General features: G+C 40.8%; 3 protein-coding genes across 7 annotated transcripts in view; 2 read left to right on the top strand and 1 right to left on the bottom strand.

The window, feature by feature from the left end:
• The first annotated feature begins 136 nt into the window (after positions 1-136).
• LOC116919273 (translation factor Guf1, mitochondrial) lies at positions 137-3,304 on the top strand. Its single transcript, XM_032925246.2, has 12 exons — positions 137-355; positions 449-636; positions 705-1,096; positions 1,171-1,442; positions 1,518-1,760; positions 1,815-1,929; positions 1,995-2,007; positions 2,071-2,167; positions 2,253-2,293; positions 2,350-2,564; positions 2,628-2,839; positions 2,904-3,304. The coding sequence occupies exons 1-12, from the start codon at positions 285-287 to the stop codon at positions 3,028-3,030; spliced, it is 1,986 nt and encodes a 661-aa protein (XP_032781137.2). The 5' UTR covers positions 137-284; the 3' UTR covers positions 3,031-3,304.
• On the bottom strand, positions 3,172-19,189 carry LOC116919275 (cholecystokinin receptor type A). Of its 5 annotated transcripts, XM_045171351.1 has the most exons (10): positions 18,998-19,188; positions 18,171-18,221; positions 16,281-16,848; positions 12,361-12,475; positions 9,519-9,719; positions 6,634-6,698; positions 6,364-6,556; positions 4,505-4,919; positions 4,158-4,420; positions 3,172-3,611 (listed from the first exon to the last, which is right to left on the bottom strand). In XM_045171351.1, exons 3-10 carry the CDS (start codon positions 16,695-16,697, stop codon positions 3,496-3,498), a joined length of 1,785 nt encoding a protein of 594 aa, XP_045027286.1. In that variant the 5' UTR covers positions 16,698-16,848; positions 18,171-18,221; positions 18,998-19,188; the 3' UTR covers positions 3,172-3,495. The 5 variants fall into 5 exon arrangements, with proteins under 5 accessions (XP_045027286.1, XP_045027288.1, XP_032781142.2 ...); XM_045171353.1 differs by lacking the exon at positions 18,171-18,221 and having other exon boundaries at positions 3,172-3,649; XM_032925251.2 differs by lacking the exon at positions 18,171-18,221.
• Positions 7,750-24,950, top strand: part of LOC116919270 (serine-rich adhesin for platelets) — a 64,754-nt gene continuing 47,553 nt past the window's right edge. Inside the window, exons 1-3 of the mRNA XM_045171348.1 lie at positions 7,750-7,889; positions 7,988-8,097; positions 20,975-21,093. The gene's annotated coding sequence lies outside the window, so the exon portion shown is untranslated. The remainder of the gene's footprint in view (positions 7,890-7,987; positions 8,098-20,974; positions 21,094-24,950) is intronic.

Genomic DNA, 24,950 nt, shown 5'->3' with positions numbered 1-24,950 from the left:
AAGTATTAATGTAGGCCCGCACACTACTATTTCGGTTTTTCATTTTGGCGCTCGCTACAGCGCCTGACAAGAAGTTTTGGGATTTTGGTTGTCGCTTGTCGGTCAGTACCTGTCGTTTTAGTGTAGCTAGCTTTGAATTGAAAACACATTCCCACGTTCTGCTACTGTTGTATCAGATAGCAAATTCTAACCCTGCTATTGTTTTTGCGAGAATTTGCTAACCAATTGGTGGCTGGAAAGGCTAATTACATAGTCTATCAGTAATTTGTAATATACTCCAATCGATGTGGAAATCACGTTTAATACGCCATGCCTTAAAAGTTTGTAGCCGCAACTACACAAAAGACGTGCCATGGTATGTTGTGTGAACCACATTTGTAAAAGAAAGAGTTCCGTCCATGAGTATGAAATCAAGGAGAATAAAACTCTACTGTGTGATTCTGTTTAGGAAGAAACGCCTATTGCTTTTGCCAACAACAAGTTGCTTGCACGGTCACTTGCAACATTACTCCAATAAATCGAATTCTGAAATTGACCTGACCTTATTCCCTATTGAGAGGATCAGAAATTTTTCAATTATAGCTCATATTGATCATGGAAAAAGTACCCTTGCTGACAGACTTTTAGAACTTACTGGTATGATGCTTTTCAATATCTCAGCTCAATTAATTAGCAATGCTATAGCTGATCATGTTTTTTGGCAGGGACCATTGGCAAAGATAGTCATGAAGCCCAAATGCTTGATCGTCTTCAAGTGGAAAGAGAAAGAGGAATCACGGTCAAAGCCCAAACTGCCACATTGGTATATAATTACCAAGGAATTGACTACCTATTGAACTTAATTGACACACCTGGTCACGTGGATTTCTCATTTGAAGTATCACGATCGTTAGCAGCCTGTCAGGGTGTAATTCTTCTAGTAGACGCCAACCAAGGAGTCCAGGCGCAAACTGTAGCTAATTTTTTTCTTGCTTTTTCAAAAAATCTGACGATAGTACCGGTCATGAATAAGATAGATCTTAAAAATGCAGACCCCGAGAGCGTTGGGATTCAGATGAAAAATATTTTTGAATTTGAACCAAAGGACATCTTACGCGTAATATTTGATTTTTCCGAATTTCATTCTCGTTAACTTTGCAATGAATTCAACAAATATCTTTTCTATTTTAGATTTCAGCCAAAACAGGGCTAAACGTCGACTCGGTACTTCAGTCGATTGTAGAACGGATTCCGCCTCCCAAAAATTGTGACATCGCAAAACCCTTTCGAGCCTTGCTGTTTGATAGCTGGTACGACAGATACCGAGGAGTAATAGCAGTCATTGCAGTTATCGACGGTGTGATTCGAAGCGGTGACTCTATTAGCGCAAAGCATACCGGCAAATCATATGAAATTAAAGACCTCGGCATCCTACGACCTAACGAAGTCAGCCTGCCGTGCATGTAAATCTGTCTTTAGTTGCGTGTTGATGAAAAGAGATTAACTGAATTATGACGTTTACGTACCTGCCAATACAGACAGGCAGGCCAGGTGGGATATGTCGTATGCAATATGCGATCTAGCACAGAGGCAAAAGTTGGCGACACGTTGTTTAAAAAGGGTTTGGTAAACGTCGAAGAGGTAGCCTCGTTTCGGCAATCCAAACCAATGGTTTTCGCTGGCGTTTATCCAATGGATCAGTCCGAAACCCCAGCTTTGAGAAGCGCCTTAGAAAAGCTTACTTTAAATGATTCCAGTGTCACAGTTGCCAAAGAGTCGAGGTATGCATAAATTCATTTTTACTATTTTTACTATTTTGACGCTTTCATTTCCAGTGCTGCCCTCGGACAAGGTTGGCGTCTGGGTTTTCTAGGTCTTCTCCACATGGAAGTATTTAATCAACGTCTCGAGCAAGAATATGGAGCTGAAGTCATCGTCACAGTTCCTAGTGTAATTTCTATTCTTTTAAAAATTAGTTGGTATTTGACTAATGGTTATTTACCTAACAAATACAGGTCCCCTACAAAAGTGAGTGAGGTGGCTTATTTAGACTTCCATGCGTAGTGACTAATGTTTTACTTTTCAAATCAGTCCAGCTACATGGTGAAAAAAATATAAAGAAATATGGAGCCAGGGAAATTGTAGTCAATAATCCAGCATTCTTTCCAGATCCCAGCATTATTGAACAGTAATAGCACAAAAAGTTTATTAATATGCTTAATGTTTAAAGTTGATGTTCTAAATTAAATTAAAAATTTTATTTGCTTGAAAAGGTATTTTGAGCCAATGGTATTAGGAACAATTATAACCCCAGGTAATCGGGTGTAACTATTAAACTCGTGTAACGTAAAAAAAATTACTTTCTGGCAGATATCTATATGGGCCCAATAATGTCGCTGGCATTGGACCGAAGGGGTGTACAGGTCGACTCCAAAAATGTTGACAGTTCACGTGTCATGATGCAGTTTAAATTTCCCCTTAATGAGATAGCCGTCGATTTTTATGATGCCCTTAAATCTCTTTCATCCGGCTACGCTAGTTTCGATTACGAAGAAGACGGTTTTGAAGCGTCGGACATCGTAAAGGTATTCCAGACTCACCTCTAATAATATTGTTTATTGTTGTTTAACGAGATTTCTATTCATCAGTTGCATATCATGCTGAATGGCGAGGTGGTAGAAGAATTAAGCACTGTTGTGCACGTTAGTAAAGCTAGGAAATATGGAAAGGAAATCTGTCTCCGATTGCAAGAAACAATACCAAGGCAAATGTTTCAAGTGGCGATTCAGGCTGTCGTCGGAGGCAAAGTGGTGGCCAGGGAGAACGTTGCCGCACTACGAAAAGACGTCACAGCCAAGTGGCAAGTCTATTAAACTAGATTCTGTACTTGATTTTCAATGTATCCCCTAAAATTTTATATTTAGCTATGGTGGGGACATCTCGCGCCGGATGAAACTCCTGAAGCGTCAAGCCGAAGGCAAAAAGCGAATGAAAAGCATTGCCAATATTGAACTTCCCAGAGACACGTTTATAAAAGTGTTGAAGCGGTAAAATTTGAAGCAGTTCTGACCAGCGAATTTGCCTCTTTGCCTCATCTCCGTGTCACCCTGTGACCTCCGCGATAGCATGTACCATCCGCTGTCTACCAGGCTTTAGACTCGACGACTCCTTTGTAAATATTCATAGCAGCTATTGGCAGTAAAACCGTATATTGACAACGTAATGAAAAAATCGGTGTTCGACATATTGCATATACCTTACATTTGCCGAGTGGATGATTTGGAAGGTAACATTAACCAACTATTAAACATCGATCACAATAATAGCTTAAGTGGCGTACATGAAATGTCGAACTGAGATCGGATAATGTAAAAACATCGTGTTCCTGTGTATCTTTCGTATTGATGGCAGCTTCACCTTTGATTTCTTCAGCTCGCCTTTTGCTAGGTTGCAGCAGCTTGGGAATTCGACAGCGGTTGGAATGAACAAGTCTTCATTTTATTTTATTTTAAAATCTTAGTCCGCTTGGGAAGATCTGGACGCCGCTAGCATAGCTCCGATTTCTCCAGAATCTCCATCAAAAAGAGCAGTCTCGACAATGGTCGTGGCATTGGTGGTCAAACGTGCGTTTCCTGGAGTAACAAGACGACATGACGATCGCGATGCTGACCTACAACGACATGCCAAGTGTGATGGGGTAACGACGGGTTTGGTAGCTCTTGGCCGTTAATGTCAACCGGCCAAAGGGAGAAACTGAACGAGCGGGAGCGCAAGAGAAAAAAAGATCTAAAAATCCGTTGATGTTTAAGCGACATTAAGTTTACTCCTACTCAACATCTTGCAACATATCTAATTCAGGTAATCCGATTAAGAATCATGCGGAGGTTGTGCGGTGTTTCAGGTTTAAACACTATGACGAAATGAACCTTTCACTTTCCATTTTCTTTTTTAGGAAGCCGCTTAGAGAAATGTAACATAGTTGTTTTCTATATATGGAACGAGGCAAAGCCGTAACTCAAAAGATTACGTTGGTATGAGTAGATCATAAATCATGTAAATAGAAAGCTTTTGAATTGTAACGGCCGGAAGCGCATACGTATGGGAAACAGAGCCTCATGTTTTTGGGATGTGGGAGTGTGGATTGGGTATTAGTTAAATGGTATACAGTTATTACTTACTTTTGTTCGTAGTTCGGCGACCAAGATTGAAACTGTCGTTAAATGAAGCTGACAGGAGATCGGTACTGCGATTGGGAGCTCTTCCGAAACCCCGACCTTGTGGCCCACATCCGAAGGCGCTGAGAAATGCATTGCGAAATTTTTCGTTCATGAAACAGTAGGTGATAGGATTGCAGCAACTCGATAGATAAGCAAGAAGCTGAGTCAACGCGATTTCCGTGTGACCCATCTGCTCGTAGAGACTCGTTGGATCAAATGTGTACCTTCAGTGAAATTCAACCCGCAGATAGGTGAAGACGATTTTTACGATTCTGAATCGACACGATTGGATTATTTCAAATGATTACCAAGTGTTGACGACGTATAGAGGTGCCCAGCACAGGAAGAATTCAAAGACAATAACGAAAAGCATTCGAATGACTTTTTTCTTTGCCCAGACGCTTTTGTCCGTATATGTAGATCGGACACCATAGCGAGCCGCTAAACGATAGTCCATAATCTGAACAGTTGTCGAGGCCGCCCTTTGTTGGTTACCCTGTTGTGACTGCGAACCTCCTCTCCACGCTATTTCGTTGCCACTTCTTTGCTGATGCGTGACGCTTCTTTCCACTTGAGGATGACAGCAGAGATGGCGGTGATTGCTCCGTAACGGCCACTGGATCACAGTAGATTTTTTGGCCGCGCTTGGACTTGTGTGTGGGTAGCTTTGCTGGCTGGTCATCATGTCCGATTGAATCGACGTTTCAGGCTCCTGGTATCTCTCTAAATTAAGTACAATGTTTTCTTTAAGTTGAAAATCATTTTATAAATGCATTAATCATTTTATCGGATCTGACAGTTTTGCACCGGTTCTTCAGGCACGCGCACAGAAATAGAGCCGTTTGTCAGATGATTTTTTTTTTCCTTTTATTGAACCAGGGACTGTCGCTAACGGCAGTATGATTGACATTTTCCAAGACACGGCCCAGAAGTTGGACTATGTAGCCGGGCGAAGAAACTTTACTTATGATTCTATTTTTAGGTTTCGGGGTGGAAGAAATACCCCATCAGATACTATCGATTTATTTGTCTGTGCACAGGGAAAGAAGGAGACGCCTTAATGATTTCTTTCGCCCCTTTCAATCTAAAACTGCTGTGAACGTGACATTTCCGGTGTGTTAGCGATAAGTACCGTAAAGCGAATGATATTCTAGATAGTGAAATAAATTCTTTCATTAAGACTCCTAGTGGAAGGTGTACTGTTGGAACCCCGAAATCGATTAGACGCTATTCCGAGCCGTTGCTTAAGCAGCTCTAAATTTCTTAAGAATATTCTGGTATACGTACACACGAAACGCGAAACTAAAAATTCTCCAGTATAAAGGGGAAAAACGAACTTTTGGTAACCTATTTTACTTTTAATACTGTAGGTAGACACACACATTTCAAATAATTCAAAAGTTGACGCTCTCCACGGTGCGTTAGAAAATAATCTGTGCTGTCAGGGGAAATAGAGAAGTAAATGAGAGTAGGCAGTAGCCTGCCGTTGATGCCGGGAATGCCTGTGGCAATTCACAATTCGATTGATGTAAGCAAAATTGTTCTGAAATCCTCTTTTCTTATTCAAATCCACCATTTTGGGATGCGATTAATTCACGTTGTCTAATTACATCTTAAATGTGTTTGGATTAAACACTCCATCACGATACTAGCTTCTACTTGGGGAGTACGTGGGAATGTAATGCCTTTCACAATAAATTAAGCCAATTTAAATTGGTAACTTTAAAGCATTGAGTGAGATTAAGACTGCACTTTCCGACAATCTCTTCCCCAGAGTTATTTTCGATAATCCTTTCATGGAACAAAGTGTACATTTTTAGAAAAAAAAAAGTAAAAGGTGATGTGCCGATTGGAGTCGCTCGCTTCGGTTTTTGCAGACGCCTTGTTTGCGCAGGATTTCCGTAGTGACGGAAGAAAAAAATGTTTAACTTGAGTAGAGATTCAATTATTTTGTCCTGATAGTTTTCCATCTCAAGGCTTTTGACGAGTAAGATATTGAAGATTCGCTGTGATACAAGCTTGCTTCAAGTGCCACGTAAGTTCTATTATTACTACGCTTTTCTCACTAACCAACGAATTTCTCATCGTTGGTATTGAAGTTGTGGTTCTTAGAAAGGAAAAGTAAGGAAAAACGAAGCCATTTGCTATCTCTCGTGTGTGTCCTCACCTGTACAGGATGAACCACAGACATTGGCAAGCGGAGCGGTAACGTCGGCGGCCATCATTGTCTGCAAGCGACTGCAATTGTTAGTGCTGCTGTTTCCACCTGTCTCGTGACGCAATCCTCTCCATAGGCGGGCTGCGATTAACCAATAGGCAAGCCCCATGATGAGAAGTGGCAGGACTAACAAGATGACGTCCTACGATAACATTTTCACTTTGATCGATTATACTGTCTGTAAGGTTTTTTTTAGACTTGGTAATTGAGGCTTCATACCAGTAAAAGATTGTAGGCTTTCTCACTGACGGCATCAGGCCATTCTTCTCGACACTTATGCCGACCTGCAATTGAAAAACGACCACGTTAAAGTTTGTTTTATTTATATGTGAATAGCAGGATAAACTAAACCTAGCATTTTACGTTATACTTAGAACAAAACTGGCAAAAGATCTTCTATTTTCGAAACAAATTGTTGATCGTACGCAGTTACTACGTCCTAGTCACCCAAGTAACATGTAGTCTAGGTGATTAAACGGATTGGTTAGTCCTAGAAATCTTGGAAATAGACGGAATCTTGTTCGTGGCAAATAACTTTCATCAGTCGTCAATTTTGCTCAGTCGTCTGCATTATTTCCGATTGGGTAGTAACATCACAAATCAAAATCTTGTTAGGTAGGATTTTGCCAAAGCTAACCGAAACCGACCGGAGGGCCTGTCGACGAATCAAATTTACGAAAAAAAGTAAGCTTAGATTTGTAATCAGACGAATCAACGCGCACCAATTCCTCGTTAAGCTGCACTAATGTCAACGAAGCTGGCTTTTGTCATGCCGGCAATAGTTCATCATGCAGGCATTTCCTCGGTGACTGATTGAATCTCTTCACAGAATTAAATTCAATTGATGATGCCGTATTTTTTTTATTGGATGGGATTGTGAATTGAAAAACCTGATCACCATTCAGTTGGAATGTGGCTGGAAAAATGGCGTCCAGTAAGCCTTTGCCCCCTCGGCCTTCAATTAACGAGAAACCAACTGCAAAATGTATTTCTGTACATTTGACCAATACGAGGTAAAAAGGATTTTTTCTTTTTTCCTCTTTCTTTTGATGCCACGTGAACGTAACGAAACGTACTAAGTAACTAAGCTAGTTGGTGCATGGCAATTGTGGAATTAAGGTACTGCACCGAAAAACATTTCGTCTTTCATCGACACAGCTGTCTCATTCCATGTTATCGTCTTAGAGCAGGGTTGGATTACAACTTTTTCTTGGCATAAGCGTTATTGAACGTTTTATTATTGTGTAAAGAAGCTTATTTTTTTGTGTGTCAACAATGATAAGTCTAGCATCCTGTAGCTATCCAACTAATTAAGACAGGAAAATAAAAAAAAAAAAATACAACAAAAAATATATTAGTGACAACGCTGTTACAGGGTAACTATTGTTGGCAAAGTGACAATGCAGTTTCGTCATTTTCCTTCTAGTTGTGGCGACGTGATAGAGTGTGGTGTGAGTCAACACTGAGAGTGCCGAGTAAGTAATTGTGTTTGACAAACTATTGAACTGTATTCATTTATTTTTTTTTAATGTGCCAATTGCTGATATTATCATTGTCTGTTTATTTCCATTAGAATTATGGCTTCGAATCCTGCAGAAAGATCTACTTGCACCTCGCCAGCACTTTTGGCTTCGTTCGCGCCAAAAGTATATCCATTACTGCTAAAACCATCCTACAAGCATGGTGAGTCAAATTATTCAGATTAATTTCTTTGAAATTAGTGTGACGGTTTTTGATGAAAATGTCCCCACGATCTGTTTTTCTATTGCCTCATATTCGCCTTCCCTCCGAAACTGTAATTGTCTGTCGACGTCATAGTTTCTTTTCGCGTGTTTGCAATTCACCATGAAAGGATTCATCAGCGTGTTCATTCATGGGTGAAACTGGCAGACGGCGGCCATTGTGCTAGCCGATTATTTCTTTTTGATTGAATATTTCAATGAAACACCAGTCGTTTCTTTCATTCAGTTGTTGTAAGTTTTCTGTTGTGAAATTTTCAATCTGTTTCATTATAGCATTGATTATTCGCGCCCACGTCTTTTCTAATATCAAGACACGTGTTTTAAAGGCCATGCAGCTTACATGCCGAACTTTTAGGGATTTCTTGCTATTGTAATTTTTCTAGCCACGATTGGATGTAGACATGACGTTCTTGCAAACAGAACATTTTTCGTATGGGTCTTTAAAGGCTCGTAACTTTTCAAACCGATACCATGTTTGGAATTATGTAATATGTCGGAACAGCAATTTTTGGTGCCTTTTTCCACACAACGTGTTGCTGTAATGGGATCTATTTGGCATGAAAGGCAAGCTGTAAATTTATTCGCGGGCTGAAATGCATGTTGTTAAAAGTCCGCAGGCTAGATAAAAGATAGTTGAAGGAGAGAACAATTGTTGCCATGTTGTGTTCTACTTTGAGAAAGTGGGAGAGTCTTTGTTGATGATTCTGACCTATTCCAAAATAATGTACCCTTGCCTCTTAGTCATTTTTCTCGACGATATTCGTCCAAGATGGGGGAGGAAATGAAAACCAGTCTGCAAACTTTTGAACCGTTGAATTCGTTGAGTGTTTTGAGTAGCGGCTTTCATCTCGTGTTTTGGCGGATTAAGCTTTTGTTTGATATTCTTGATTTTGTGCCTTCCATCTGAAAAGCCGGCCAAAATAATGGAATCTGCTTGTTTGGTTGGGAGTAGTTTTTTTTCTTTCTATTTTAACATGTCACTCCACCAGGGACATCTAACGTTTGCTTTTCTTCCCAAGTTTTCTCCTGTGCTCTCTCAAAGTTCGCCGGGGATAGTTGGATGTGTCCGTCGTAATTCCCTTCTCGTATTTTATACTTCAAAGAACAACTCTACACAGTACGCCTTTCAAAGCAAACTACTCAACTGATGTCTATAGAAATACTTCAGGATTATCTTAACCATGCAACGTTCGCGTTGGTCCGAGTCGCAATTTCCTACTGGTTATTGCACACGTGGTTTTTCATCGGCTTTGTGTACGTTAACCTGTGCTCAAGGTGACACCGATGTTACCAACTTTTTATGGATCTTCCTTTTCGTTGAATCCGCCACAGACAAAGGTTTTTACTTGTGGTATGGCTTACCTGTTTCTCTTATTGGTTTGAGACGACTAAGAACGGCCACGGGTAGACACAATGAAAGGCTAAGAATCCAGATGGCGACGATCATCTTGTAGGCGTGAGATCGCGTCTGCCAGATGCGAGATTTGAGCGGCCTACAAATAGCAAAGTAACGTTCGAGCGAGATGGCCACCAGCGTCCAAACGCCAACTGCGACCGAAACAGCTGCCGCCCATTCCATTTTGTTTCCCGCCAGACAAAAAAAAAAAAATGAAAAAGAAAAGATTGGTTTTCAATATTCTATACTTTGTAATATGCAAAAATGGCTATATTTGTGCAAGTAAAGAGGGAAGTTTTTTTTATTTTCATTTTGCAGTTTGGTAAATGAAAAACGATGGATGGGTGAACAAAGTAAGTGGGTCGTCATAAAGAATTGGTTTGGACTTTGGATGAAGTAGACAGCTGGAATGTTTTTGGTTGAACGAGCTATTTCTTTTTTGATTGAAGATAGGAATTGAACCGTAAATAGATCACTTGTACTTGAACTGTCGTGAAATTTGTCGTCATCCATATTACCCGTATGCATGACACGAAAGTAATGCGCTGTTTTGCTTGTCCAAATGAATGGTTTGTTGTTTTTGCGTATGTGAAATGGCTGAAATTGGAGGATCCATCAATGCGACTGATGGTGGACATGCGAAAGCGATAGGAGCGAACGTCCTTCTCAATGTTCTGTTTATTTTTGTCTTCTAACGTAGAAGCATCCTACTTTGTGTCGACGTGCCAAATCGGTTTGACAAAAGTAGAAAATTATAGCCGTTCTTTTAAAATCACTTGACTTTTTTTGGGGTGTGTTTTATTTTTTTACGGGCCCCGGGAAGTTGTTTTTAAAGGGTGAACGCACACGACGCTATAAAACCCGTCTACGCTATTTTGTTAATGATTTCCATAGCTGAATTTAATAGCTGCTTTATAGAGTTCGTTTTGCGAGGCAGTAGATTTTGTTTTCAACTTTATTTAATAGACTAGCTTTGCTTGACTTGCAACAAGAGTGGCTTTTCTTAACTGGAATAGGTAGATTTTGCCCAAGCTACTAACGAAGTATTTCGCGGTTGTTTTCTACGAAATGCTACGTCAAAAAGATGAGAGAAAGTGGCACGATATTCCCTTGTCATTATCAAACGAATTTAGAAGATGAAAGGTTGTAACGTGGATTTGGCGACACGGGTTCTTCACTAATGAATATCTGGCGTTCAAGTTTGAAATTTTAATTCAATAGCCATTGATCAAAAGCCGCCATCTCAAACTTATCTGGATTTGCATGTGATGCATCTACTTTAAGATTACCATGGCGACGCTATTGAGAAATCAAAATAACTTGACTGCAATTTGAGTATCGTACAGATGGGTGTGGTCGGTCGTGTATACAATTTGCATTATAATAACTTGTCATCGTAGGTGGGCACATCGTTTAGTATTCATAGACAGTAAACCGCTATAAAATTCTCGACCCATGTTGACCCAGTCTATTTCGAATGAGATGGTAATTTAGTGTCATCACATTGAGCTATTTGCGGATAGTTTGAACCCAGTTTCCCTCTCCATGTTGATGCTTCATTCGTCCACAGTAAAACAATGCACTTGATCAATATTTCTTGAGGTATTTCCCGGTCTTTCACGTATCGTGAACTGGCAGGGTAAGGTTTCCTTTCCATATCTACGCTATGCTTGTTTTGACTTACTAGGCACATTAAAAAACGTTTTCTTGGTCCCCTCTTAGTTCATCAGAGCTAGGAAGTTGCTTAAAAATTTAATAAGCTATTATTGGCCCCGTAGATGGAAATGAGCAGAGCGGAAGAGTTGGCATAATTTGTGTTCTACAGTGCTGCACTTTGCGGCTTCTTTTCCCTTTGTTCTACTCCCTCAACCTCTTGCTAATTAAAAGAACAGGCGCAGTTTTTCATGGAATGCACCTTTTGATTGTCCTTGCTGATAAATAGTTGCTGAATCTCCATTATCATCAGGTGGGGCGTGGTTGTTTTCGTAATTCCCAAAACCGTTTTTAGTGACGGAAAAAATTAATTGCCATTGATTGGGTTAGATGGAAGGCCATGTGACGTCTCACTCGGAGCCTACGCGAACCTTGGTCGTGAATATGTAAATTGGGGATCGTGCAATTGCTTAGCAACTCGTTTGTTTCTACACATTTCCAAGTCATGAATAATCTCATGAATACTCTTGTTTCAATTAGTATTCTTGGTTCCTCGAGTCAATCAACTTCTATAGGCTTACGAAAAGGGGGGGGAAAGAAATTCACTTTTCGGTAGTCGTGCGATTTTACGCTTTTGATTCATAACAAGCGTTGGGGAAAGTTCGCTGACTACGACGCGGTTTTCTACTTGAGAAAATCAATCTGCTAGTTTCCCTTTCTGCAGACTACCGTCTTTCTTATATCATCTCTTTGCTTCCGAAAACGAGTCTGCTTGATCTGCTAGCAATTTCAACGAAGCGTGATGACAATTTGATGGAAATTCGAGCGCTGCTCGAATGTAATTGGATGGGTAGATTGCGTATCGTTGCCTTACTTGCCATTTGTTATATCCGAGGTTGTTGCGTCACCTGGCTACGACTCGACAATAAAATCGGTGTTCATTTAAATCTGGCTTCGCTTTCACGTGCTATTTTAAGCACTAGGCTAAGGAAGTTCCAAACAAGTATATAAATAAACTTGTTGTCCTTTTCTTTTTGTGGCATGACGCCATTGAATTCAAATTTAAAAATTCGGCTAGAGTTAGCAGTCAGGGGAAGTACGTCGTACTTGAAAGTGTCAGTGGGGGAGGATTATCAATGATGATGTTTCACTCACCTTGAAAGTAAGGTATGGTTTTGCACATGAAGCTACCGAAAATGAAATCTCGTAGCAGTTGTCCGATGAGCGTGAAAGGCATGCAGAAAACGCCGAGAAGTAAATCAGCGATAGCCTGTTTGATCATAAAAAAATGGTAAGAATTAGACGGTAGCTTTTGCTATTTTTTTTTATTTTTATTGGGCGTGGAATAGGGTAACATGTTCGCTCCTTCGTGTCTGCAAATCATTCCGCAGATGCTATGCCATGTAACAAATGATCGACTTCTCAATTGAACCCATTTGCAGCAATTCTCTAGACTATTTTTTTCGTTATGGCCGTAGGACGTTTGTATGTGAAAACGTCCTTACGTGATCTAACCGTACGTGAAGAAAGTGCTTCTCTTGCAGACTTTCCGTGCCAGTCACGCACTTTTTTTTTCTGCGCCGCAGGAACTTAATTGCAGGCATATGCTGACTGCATGCGAGTCGTTCGAGTGTTATCAAGGCCTTACCAGAGATCCCATTCTTAGTGGGCAGTAAATACAGGTGCAGTAACAATAGCTGTCGGCAATGCAACATAAAAGTCCCGACAGACACAATGACCATCCCAGTAGTTTGACACGGACGTATCCCATTTATTTTTCCCCGCAACGTCTCCCGACTTAGCGATCTCTTCACGCCAACCTTTTCAGAGGCATGTGAAATATCATTTTTTTTTCTTATTTGTTTCTTTTTCAGAACAATTCTGGCAGCGATCTAATGAATTCTTTTATGAATAAGGAACGTGTTGTACAAATATGTGTCCTCGTTAGCGTTCGATTCCCGAGTTCCTTTTTTAAAATATTGTTATTGCGCATTGGGTTTGGTGTTTAATAAGGTCGATAGATGTAGTGGAATAATAGACGGGCCGACATCCGGTACGGGTCAATATTGTTCATCACTCACTGCTGTTGTGTCGTACAAACGGAAATAGATTTTGCGTGACAGACTGCCCAAGGCAAAAAGAATGAGAAAGGATGAGTCAATCGGTGATATACTCACAAATACCCAACCATCTGCGTGTACGTCGGCTTGCTGAATATCGATTTGCATTTTTAAATTCGGAATGGCGTAAGACCCGCTCGGTTGTATGCGTTTTGATTAGTCTTCCGATGAGGGATGTACCAAATGAAAAGTTATTCACGGTTGAATAATTTTTCTCTGTTTTAAAGCATTGCTTGTTGCTGCAGCTTCTTGCAGTCTGTGCGGATTTTAGTTTCCATTAAGTTAGCAACAAGTCATACATTTTGTTATTCTTTTCTTTAACCGAGTATTTGATACCTTTGAAAATGAAAGCGCAAGAGAAAAGCTGCTCGAATGTACGGCAAGTAGTAAATGCTTTGTATAGTTAGACTCCTGTAAATTGGACTACCCATTTTGTTTGTTTGTTCAAAAGTCTCCTTTTTGGAGGCAACACTTATTGGCTCGAGTTTCGTACGCTTTTGATTTCTATCCAACTATTGCAAAAATCAATCAGCACTTCCGGCCATGACGTCTGTCTGTTGCTCCCATTGTAACGTTCCAAACATATTTCACGAGGGGGTTCGTGCAACATTACAAAGTGAATAACAAAACTGCAAGTAAAGTGCCCGTTGTGCTTGCGCTTTGTACTTCTGTAGAAAGAAAACAAGTTTTAGTCCTACGCCTATTCTAAATCTGTTGATCCTTTTCACATTTCTTGGTCTGAACAAAAAAAAAAAAATATCCTTTTGTGAACTTTATTTCACACGGGAGAAGCGAATATACTCGCATTGAATTTTCAGCAGTTTCAGCGTTATTTTTTTATTGTTTCAAAAGGAAAAAGTGCATGCGAGATTGTTTTTTCAATTAGATTGCTGTTCTCGCGTTCTTTTTTGTTGTTCACATCTAATTATAGCGCTTGGATCAAGATCTGGCGTTGCCCAATTCGGCCCCTCTCCCACCCACTTCGCTCCTGAAATTGTCAATATATTTCGTGTGTGTGTGTGTGTGTGTGTAAGCTTTCGCCAGATCGATATTGGTTATCCAGCCGAAGTCCAATGGTGATTGGATTCCTAGTTCTTCCCTCTTCATTCTGGACTTGTGCTCTTCTTTTATAACGAGAAAAGAGATTGCCTGACAGGTGGCCTCACTTTTATTGATGAGACCAGCTGCAATCGTCAATGGAACCGTATTTCTGATCATAGCACGGGTGGGGGAAAAAGAAAGTTGCATGAAGAAAAATGTCAAATTGATGGAATGTGGGATTAGATAGGTGAAACTCACGATCACAGACGTCAGGGTACGAATGTGACTTTTGTCGACTCATTCGATTTGAAGTCGTTGCACTACATTGCCATGGCACCCTTTGATGCATTTACCTTTTTTTCTCGCTCGTTTCATCTTGCTTTTTTGCATCTTTTGGTAAGACTATCAATTTTTTTTTTGCGACTAATTTCTGGTTTCGTGAGTTGTCTCGCTGACGAATTGCAAACGAAGATTGGTAGGGCGTAGTTTTCCTTCTACGGCATTGCAATATCACTTAAAAAAAAGGGGGGGGGGAACCTTACCTGAAATCGTTGCATCCTTTTTTCTCTTTGTGTTACGAATATGCCTATTTATGGAATTCAATTACGGCTATCTTTTCATCTTTGTGAAATTTTTTTTTTTTTAAGTATCTTCTACCTCCAAAAAAGGCTTTGAGAACGACAACGTCAGTCTTCAGTGACAGTACTAGTCGTGTTTCATCGTTCAACGTTTACCCATTGCAATGCTTAAAAGTGCTTCCGTTGTGGCTCCAGACCATTGCCGTTTTCTCGATCTCACAGCTGGCTAGGCCTATTATTCTATTCTCAGCTCTCTTTTCCCTATTTTGCTTACAAACGTTCGTCAGCCGCAAAAATATTCGAGCTAAAATGAAAACCACTCGAAAGACGTAGACGCTTTTGGCTTTTAAAAAACAAACAACAGACAGAACATGAATAAGCGACAACGGACGGGATTGTGGCGCGCAGACAGTAAAACCAAAGTGGCGTTGACATACCGCCCTCGATTGAATATTCAGTTAAGGGCAGTCGGCTGCACTTGAGGGCATTGCACTGTATCAACGATTTATACAGCAGAAAGGGCATCAAACACATCTAGCGGATTTGCAATGAAGGGCAACACAAAAAAGTGTCAGAAAAACGGCCCAAAAAAAGAATTGCGATCTAGTTGTCAGAAAGAAAAAGGGAGGAACTCTACGGAATAAAACAAAAGCGTGAAGGGAAAAAAAACAAAACAAATCAGTAGGGGATTGGACGAGATCGATTGCCGTAACACGCCATCAGTCTACGAGTGGGACGTGCCGTTCCATGTAGTTCGACGTCAACTAAGTTTTAGACGTCTCAGTCTAGAATGCAGTTGGTAGTGTACCGTTTTTCTTGTCACAGCCTCACCGTCGAAATGTTTTGACATCCGAACGTTGAACTCGCATTCAACCCGGTTTATTTAATTATTTTCTTTTTTGTATGTTTTATTTAAAATTCAACCGTGTTCGCCGTCTCTTGTAATAAAAAACGAAATATTGAGAGGTAACGAGGAATGGAGGGGGCCTTAAAAGGGGAGGGTGTGTATAGCGTCACGTAGCGAAAAAAACAAACAAACAAAACATGGCAATTCGTAAACAAGTTTACTTCCAGCTCGTTTCCTCGGCGGAGGAAAAACAAGAGATGATCCGTCTGCTGTTTCATGATATATACACCATGTGTGTATATAAATATACTGTGGACCAATCGGATTCAGTGGCAGCTCGTACGTGATAAAGTGTGGGGACTTGGGAGGTAATCAAACCGATAGGCAACAGATAGGATGGCGCGGTACTGATCGTCTATCGCTTGATATATAGCTTTTCTATCACATTATGTGTTTGTATTTCTATTGGAAACGGTGAATGTCACTTACTAGATTAAGGAGAAAGACGTTGGTGACGGTACGCATCCTGCGATTTTGCGTCAGCGTCACAATGACGAGTATGTTGCCCAACACGGACAGAATGAAGATGACTGAATAGAGGGGAATCATCACTTCAGCTCCGAATCCTCCTCCCGCCAGGGTGGCATTGCCAGGGCCGGCTGGCGCTGAGCCGGCTGTTGCAAACAAGTCGCTCCAGTTGCTGGTGGTGGAACCGCCGTCAAATGCAATGTCGCTGTCGGTGATGGCTTTTGGAGTGGTCCGACTGGAAGCCCCGTCGGCAAACGAGAATCCCACGGAGGTTTGCGTCTCGTTGATGTAATTGTTATCGGTGGCGTTGCTATGGTCATTATTGCTGCTCACTGTCTGACAGTTTGCGAGGGCGTCGCCGTGGCTCGAGCACAACATGGTTTGCAATTGTAAACGTAACGTATGGACGGCGATGATTACGGACGAGTTGTTGTATCGAATGTCGTTCGTTCACTGTCCCGTCACGACAGGCAGTTGTTGTCGTATAACACCAACTTTTGTTTGGCCATCATTTCCTTTTTTCCCGGATCTATTTTTTTTTTTGTTTTCATTTGAAAAAAAAAATGAGAAAAGAAATTAATTAAATATTAAGAAATCTGCCATATTTTCTAACTTTGATTTAAAAACCGTGGCATAGTTTTTTTTTCTCTTTCGTTGAGCAATTTTTTATGCTGATCTTATACTCATTTGATGGCGTGACTGACGAGCAGGTGTGGGAACTTTTTTTTTGCAATCAAAGCTCTCATAATTGCTTCTAAAAACTACGGTGAAATTTATTAAGATGACATGCGTTTGACAACTGTCAGTTTAATAATTTTTTTTTCTTCCCTCTTTTGGCAAACTTCCTTTGATTATGGCGCGGCAGTGAATGATACGCTTCCAACTATTCCACTCGAAAGCTTGATGCGACGCAATTTTTTTTTTGGTTTGACTCCCCCATTTCCCCGTCTAATCCTTTTCTCGTGAAGCCCTTCGCATATGAGACTAATAACTGCATATAATGAATCAATCGAGCTGCACTCTCGCGTCTTCTCTTTTTCTAAAAACAAAGATGGTCGCTTCACTCCCTGAAGATTCAATCGCAATCCCTTTTCTTTTTTTTGACAGATCCCTGGAAGTACGTCATTTGAGGGATTTTGTTCCCCTCCTTCATTAGAAAACAAGTCTGCATTGTTATGTATACGATTGGTATCTTTGTTTTTGTGTTCAAGGATAATATTCTTGTGTTACCGCTTGTTCTTTTCCGGTAACGCATTGAGGGTCAGCTGCTCGTGACGTGTACACGAGCGAAAATCTGTCGTTCACAGTATCGTCGTTGGCAAGTAGGAAAAAGAAAGATGGATTAAAGTGATTTGATCACCAATTCATAAGAAACGACAGCTAGGACGTTTATTGATCAGCGCTTTGGCAACTTGTTCGCCTATTGCGTTTGATTAAATTGAGATTGGGCGCCAGTGTTTTTGAGGCTCTGGCTCACCGAGTTCGATCCCAACCGTTCCAAAAATCGCCCCATCTGTCGTCGCACGTATTTCGGATAGTGGGAATATAAAGCCGGCGACGCAGTGTGGGACGTGTTAAGGAAAAGGGGGAAAAAAATGGGAAAGATGAAACAACTCAAAGAGAGATGAGCTGCGTGTCTATAAATGAATCCGTCCCAACGATCACCCAACCCAACAATATTACGGGCTGCCGATTGTTTGTTATAGTCTGAATAAGTTTTAAGATGCTGCACTGGTGACGACATCTGCCCTTAAACTTTTCAAATTTTTCGGGCAATCATTTTTTGTTCGTGTTAAAAACGGCTAGGGAGGAGGAGAAGAAAACCAAACAAGCTGAATATTGAAAAAATACCTTAAAAGGAAGATGTGGTAACGTGAACTGGAACAGACTGCATCCTTGTGTCTTTAACGGGATAACACGGCAGAGAATAAAAAGTGGACACACACACAAAAAAAAAAGGAAAGCTGCCGCGTTAAAGAAAAATTTAGTCACAAAAAAATGTGTCTGAAGGTCAAAAATCGAAATGTCTGGTCGTCTCGGCCAGCTGTGACTTTAGCTGTCGTGTATTTCGACGCACTACGCATTCCCAAAAACAAAAGCGACAGTTGAAAATCAACTTGAATTAAATTCCAAACTTCTTTTTTTTTCTGTCTTTTTTCTGAATGTCTTCTGGCAGACTCTTTTTTATTACTTAAATGTAAAACTTGCACTTTTTTTATTAAAAAAAAAAAGAAGCAGGTTGACATGTATCCTGCCATGTTTTGTAGACGTTTCCGTTTAAAATCCAACGTTAATTCAGATAAATGTTATGTCTATCCCACAGTCAACGGTAAAAGAGAGGGATTAGGCAAATACGGAAGACTTGGTTATAGCTCTAAGCTGTGTAAACTCTTGAACCAACTTCTCATGTACTAGGTTAAAAATTCGTTTGAAGGACGCTGTTCGCCTTGGTTGTGCATTTTGACTTCATTGGCCTCTTCATTATGATTCACTAAAGCCTATTGCCCATCCTAAAGTTTAGTATTCAAAAGCGGCTTTTGGCTGCGAGTCTCAGGATTTAAAAATTCCCTTTGAAATTTCCCTTTCCGTTTCTGAATTTTTAACGATTCCAAAATATAAAAAAAAGAAAGGCCTTCATGCCCAAGTAAATCGTCATTTAATGAAAGTGTTTTGCCTACCTGACGGGATTGTCGTGACAGATTTGATGGCACAAGTGGGGAGTGGAAGCAAACACTCGCCAAAAAAAACAAACCAAACAGCTTTTACTCGATACAAGTGACGGAAAGGAAGAAGAGAAACCGGAAAGTGGGGCAGGAAGCGAAAAACGCTGCCGCTCCGTGCAGCATCCAGGACGCGACTGGCAGTAAAGGTCCAGCACGGGGGACGTCGATCAGGGTCGTACCGACGCCCAGCCCGTGGCAACGTAGACTTTTAACATTTTATTTATTTATATATATTTTTTTTTGTATTGCGTCTTGTCCGGGTGTACAACGTATGTACGATCTAACGTACTACGTACCATTTGGAGTTATTATGTTATGACTAGATATTTACATGCCAACAAAAAAAGAAAAACCAAATTGAGTTAGGGATAATCTTCTTGCGTTGCTATGGAGCCTTTTGTTTGAGCTTTTTGTCTTCATTCTTAACGAGCTCACGAAAGGCCGAATCCAACTGAATTAAGGTTGATGTGCGTTGTTTCAACAGGCAAAAGGACATTTCGAGCTTTATTTTTATTTGCAGTTTTTGTCAGTTAAAGGGGGGAGGCGGGCAAGCGGGTAGCTTTTAAACATACGCTCAACAGCAAATTGTGTTTGTTATATTTTCTAGTAGGAATACCTTAAATTTGTACGCCAAAATGATGACGTCAAGTCGTCTCTGCTTGTCTGTGGCATCGCTCACGGTAATTCACACTCGAATCCCAGGAAGGGACACCCGTTTCCCATTTCTATACGTTTCATCACGAGCCCCTCTCCTTGTCTGTTACCGACTAAGTTAATAATAGACTACGATTAGCTTACGCCCACCAAGCGAGTCTTATGTTTTATTTTCTTTAGTTCAAAGGTTAATCATTCGCCAAAAAATGATATGTTAAATTTAATACCGAGATGAATTAAAGAAATTAGATTTGCTTTTGATGGGCTTTAGAACTCACGGAACTGGCGCCAGTGCCGCCCCCCTTGATAATGACGTGCACGGCAGACAATAGCGTCGCTGAGGTTGCATTCGTTATTCATGCGTCGCTGATCGAACGTTAGCGTGCTTTTTCTCCAACGGCCGAATACAACTTCCTTTCTCCCCCATTTTTTTTTTCTTTTTCTTTTCTTGTTGCCTTGCGCTCATCGAAAGTTCTGAGACCCGCACGACAAGTTAGTATTGGCGTTCATCTTTTTGCTTAGCTTCTATTTGTTTTATTTATTTTTCTCATTGAGTTTGCTGTGCGGGCGTTCATTGACGTGGACCACCCGCTTGGCCCAAACAGTATAGACTGCGAATAGATTCGTCCGATTGATTATCTCTGCAAGTTTTCTTTGCATTTATTTACTGGTTGTCAAAGTGTAAAGAAAAGGGACCTCCCTGTGTCGGAAAAAGCAATCGACCCGCCGGCCACGTCAATGAATCATTGTCTACCAATGCGACTGATGTTATCGTGTACAGCAGCGACGCTAGCGCTCGCCCGCTAAATCTCATCGAAATGCGACACAACTCTTAATGAGATGGCAGATCCTACCTTCAAAACAAACAAAACAATAAAGCAGCTGACCCTGTTTCGCCTTGCGTTTTCATTCGAGATGTCGGGGACAGGGAGAACTTCCGCGTACATCAGTCCAAAATTCTTAATAGGAAGCTCTTTCTCAAACAATTACGAGATAGTTCAGAGTAGACCAATGGTCGAATGTGTTCATTTATTACGTTTTTTTTTTTAAATTATTTGTTGTTTTGAGTGATGAATGACCTTTTTGTTGGTGCTAATTACCGCACAACAATTAAGACGTAAGATTATTGGGGTACATTGTTTTATTGTGACTCAACGTCAGTGAGAAACATTTCTACTTGGCGTGTGCAATTAACGAAATAATGTATCAGTTTCTTTATTAAATAGTAGCTGATGATCCATTATTTTTTATCAATGCATTTCTCTTTTTATTCGCTAGATGGCGGAGAGGTATTTGGCGCGAGCAAATTTGCCGGTATTATTTATTGGTCGGCATTCTTGACACTCGACAAGAGAGGGAAAAAAATGACATTCGGATCTGCACTACACTCTTCACTGGTAAGTGCTCCTCTGAATTGTTTATTTCCGTTTGACCCAGGGGAAAGACACGAAAATAAAGCGACGCGTTCGTTGCTTGAGATAACGAAATAAAGTGCAAGTTTGCACCTAGTTCCTTGTCCTCCCAATGCGAAATCTCACGGGTAACATAATATCCCCCACCCTTTCCCGCTGTATAATCAGGAAGAAAGACTTGCGTTTACCGTAGTGCAGGTGCACTATACATTAAAGCTGTGGTCATTACAAAAGAGGATAATGGCGGAAAAACAAAACAAAAACAAAACACTAGACAATATCCGTAATGTTTTGCGATTGAAAATTCATGTAACGATTGCTATAAACCAGTCGTAGATCCGTGGCGATCTTAAGCAATGAGACGGGGACTAGTCTTACATGCCACAACTTCCAGGATAGAATGACGATCAATTTTTATTTGATTTTACTTCTTTCGGTTTAAAAGAGAGGAATTTGAATTGATTTGAAACGGACATTGTAATATACCGGGATAATGGAAGGCGGAGTTAAAAAATCCTTTGTGGCGGATGTCGGGACGGATTTCTGACCAAGGAGAGGCGGATGGGTATAGTTAAGCGGCTGCGGGGGGAAACTCGGCTCATCATGATTTAGTGAATACATAAAAGGAAAAGAAAACAGAAGTGGATGTGCTGTGCTAAGGATTGGTGCCATCGGGAGCGAGTCTTTTTCTTCCTTCTCTCCTGCTGTTAGGCGCTTTGGAGTTGTGTCTGTTTTCTTCATTCTTTGCGCAGGGAGGCCGTGTTCGAACTCCCCCCCCACTTTTTGACAGCCCTCAGTTCTTTTGAAGCATGTTGCAGACCTCGTCGCATTCCTACCATCTTATTATTTATTCTTTCGTTTCTGTGGCTGGACCAATCGGATCGGCTCGAACAGCCTGCAGGAATGCCGCCTTTTTCCTTGAGGAAAGAGAGGGAGGATAAGGTCGGAATGGGGTCATAACATTAAACGTTCACATATCGCTACAATGCCTGCCCGATCTTTTTAAATAGGTGGCAGACCCCGAAATTCAATTTGCCAAATGACGATGGATCGATCTACGGATGCCATGTCCTTTGGGGGTCGTTTAGAAACAAAGTACTTGCATTCGGCGGTACACTTTTTTATCTTTCACTGTTGCACGTGTTAACATTGGACGTCGTTAAATGTCGCATCAACGGTCGGGTTGTTGAAACATTTCATTTCCTCCCCCCTGGAATGTTAAGTCGATAAACACTTGACATTCCATCGTTAACTTGGCATTTTCTCGTTCGAGTGTAGGGGTGGTATGCAGGTTTTAATGTCTTTGTGTGTTGTTAAACCATAAGTGAACAGTATATGGTAATGTAGTGGATGATTGGGATAGTTGCTGTTTGTGTTTGAGGATCCGAAAAGGTCCGGGCGTCGTTTGTTTTCGGCAAGAGAAAATGTAAACGAAAACTAACGAAGAATTTCGAGAAAAGGAACTCCACCCAATCAGTGGCTGACATACCAGCGAAGGAAAATTGGATAAGATCCGCATTCAACGTAGATTTACTGCCCTTTTTGTTTTGTTTGTTTTGTCCTCCCCCCCCCCCTGTCTTGATATTTTCCTCTTTTATTTTGTTTCCATCTACAAAGCGGATAATCTGCCCCGTATGTCCGGCATTTGTTACCACCAACTCTGGGGAAGGAAACGTTCGTTTTTTGTTTATTTTATTTTTTCAGACGATGACGCACATTTTTTCTGGTTGTTTTGATGCTGAAGACTCGCCTTTACAAACCTCAAAAACTTGACGTTTTGAATGGCGGGGAGGGTAGAAGAGCGAGAATTTTTTTTAATATTTTTCTTTTTCCTTTGATTGAAAGAAGGAGTACACACATCTGAAAATGGGCAACATTTTATTCTTGGGGGGAAGCATTCACACGCAAGTGTGACACAACCGTCACCGCAACAGCAGTTGGAAAATGTGCCATTTTCTTGTTTTCTTGTTTTCTCGTTTTATTAGGGTTTTGAATTTGACCCCGCCCGACAACACCAACTCAGCCGCGCCGCAATGCGATTGAAATGTCAATGGCGTAGAAATGCGAACGTCTTTTGTTCAACAGTAAGAGAGCGATGCCTTATCGTCAAGCCAGTTTTGAACGTGCTGCCAACAGAAAATCTCTCTCTCTCTCTCTCTCTGTGGTCGTGTCAAAAATTGTTGAAATTGAATTGTTCACGCTCTCGCGTGTCATCCCCCCCCTCTTTCTCTTCCCCTCGACGTGCGCAGGAATTTTTCAGTGACAAGAAAAAAAGGGAGACCTCGTGACACACTCCAGTTGCACACTTTTTTCGTTTTTCATCATATTCTTCCCGGAATTTGTTTAAACCTATTACCATAAACCTCGTAACGGTTAAATGTACCGCTCCAACAACAACAGCAAAATGATGGGGAAGAGTTGGTGTGTGTGTGTGTGTGATCTATAAACAGCGCTCCCCTTTTCTTTTTTTTTTGTTATGTTTTTTATTGTTTCGATTCCGCCATCCGCACGTGAGTCGACGCTGCGAGTCCATTAACCACCGGTCCATGAGCGCAAAATATGGCGGGGCTCTGCTCGTAAAAAAACCAAAAAAAATCTTGGCCCAGAGAGTAAAAATGATGCTGAGATTGGGTCAACATTGAGAAGACATCCGGTTCATTTTTGTGCGCTCTATTCTACGGTGTTTGAATTGTTAAGTAAAAAAAAAAAAAAAAAAAAAAAAATTATTTTGACCGTTGTGTCTATGAAGGGGGGAGGGAACGAAAAACACAATGTTATTTTTATGTGTACATGGATTCGAGAGGTGCTGTTATTGCGTGTGTTAAACAGCCGACAAACTGTTTACAAAATAAAAGAAGAGAAAGACAGGGGCCGATAACAGTTTGGCAACGAAACAGATATGGCCATCAACAACGTTGTGCGTTAAAGAGGGAAGGTTTAAACCGGCGCCAGGTAGATTTGCGACCGACGTCTCGTTCTCTCTCCTCTTCTGCATGCGCCATCTCTTTATTTCTTTTATTTAGACGCGTGTTGAAAAATGTGCCGCTTGGAAGGAAGAGTGAAAGAGATTACAGAAATATTATCACCGTGTGTGTATGTGTGTGTGTGGAGAGGATTTTTTCGTTCACAGCTGTCAGCGCATTGGATCATCATTTGAATGCTACGAGACGCCTTCGAGCTCGTTTTTATACGCGTTACCTCTTTTTATTCAAATGTTCGGCATTTTTACAGAGCGGGTCAACTGACATGTGTTTATAGCCATTGATAACGCTGCGCAAGTGATGGGAGTTTATTTCGATTTGAACCCTAGCACGACTGGCATTTGACTTTTTTGATTATCGGATCGTTTATTGCATTCTATGTAAAATATATATTTTTTTAATTTGGTGAGGAGAATGAAAAAAGAATTTAACGCATTTTTTTCTTTTCTTTTGTGATCGTTGCGCATTCCTTCCTCACTGCCAACGTTTTTTTTTTAATTTAAAAGCTTTTTCTCCGAAGAAGACGAAAGATAAAAATCATACCACTGACAATGTCAGAGTCGGCCACAAAAAAAAAGAAATCTAAATAAAATCCTTCTTTCATCAACGTCTGAACGCGATCAAACTTCAATCATGGAATTCATGGCCCCAATAAATAAAAAAAACAGGATGATCTCGTTCCTATATCTGTCTCCTTTCCCCTCCATGGAACGCAATACCTGTATAGCCTTTTTACGCATGCATATTTATGAGAAAAACCTGCGTTATGTGATGATCCAGATTGCTAGACGTTACGTGTGTGTCCCTCGTTTTTTATCTTTTTTTTCTTTACGTGTTAAACAAAAATGTAGACCACGAAAA

The sequence above is a fragment of the Daphnia magna genome, linkage group LG3 (assembly GCF_020631705.1).
Source record: "Daphnia magna isolate NIES linkage group LG3, ASM2063170v1.1, whole genome shotgun sequence".
NCBI lineage: Eukaryota > Metazoa > Arthropoda > Branchiopoda > Diplostraca > Daphniidae > Daphnia > Daphnia magna.
The sequence above is the reverse complement of the archived record's forward strand: the minus strand, read 5'-3'. Positions and strand labels throughout refer to the sequence as shown.

Bases quoted from the DNA above. Each gene is read 5' to 3' on its own strand.
- LOC116919273 (XM_032925246.2), top strand. From the start codon at position 285: ATGTGGAAATCACGTTTAATACGCCATGCCTTAAAAGTTTGTAGCCGC. The intron at 1,097-1,170 runs GTAATATTTGAT...TTTCTATTTTAG, and splicing joins AACCAAAGGACATCTTACGC to ATTTCAGCCAAAACAGGGCT. The intron at 2,168-2,252 runs GTAATAGCACAA...TTGCTTGAAAAG, and splicing joins GATCCCAGCATTATTGAACA to GTATTTTGAGCCAATGGTAT.
- LOC116919275 (XM_045171351.1), bottom strand. From the start codon at position 16,697: ATGTTGTGCTCGAGCCACGGCGACGCCCTCGCAAACTGTCAGACAGTG. The intron at 9,720-12,360 runs GTGAGTGAAACA...AATGGGCGGCAG, and splicing joins AACCATACCTTACTTTCAAG to CTGTTTCGGTCGCAGTTGGC. The intron at 6,699-9,518 runs GTAAGCCATACC...TTTCAATTGCAG, and splicing joins CAAACCAATAAGAGAAACAG to GTCGGCATAAGTGTCGAGAA.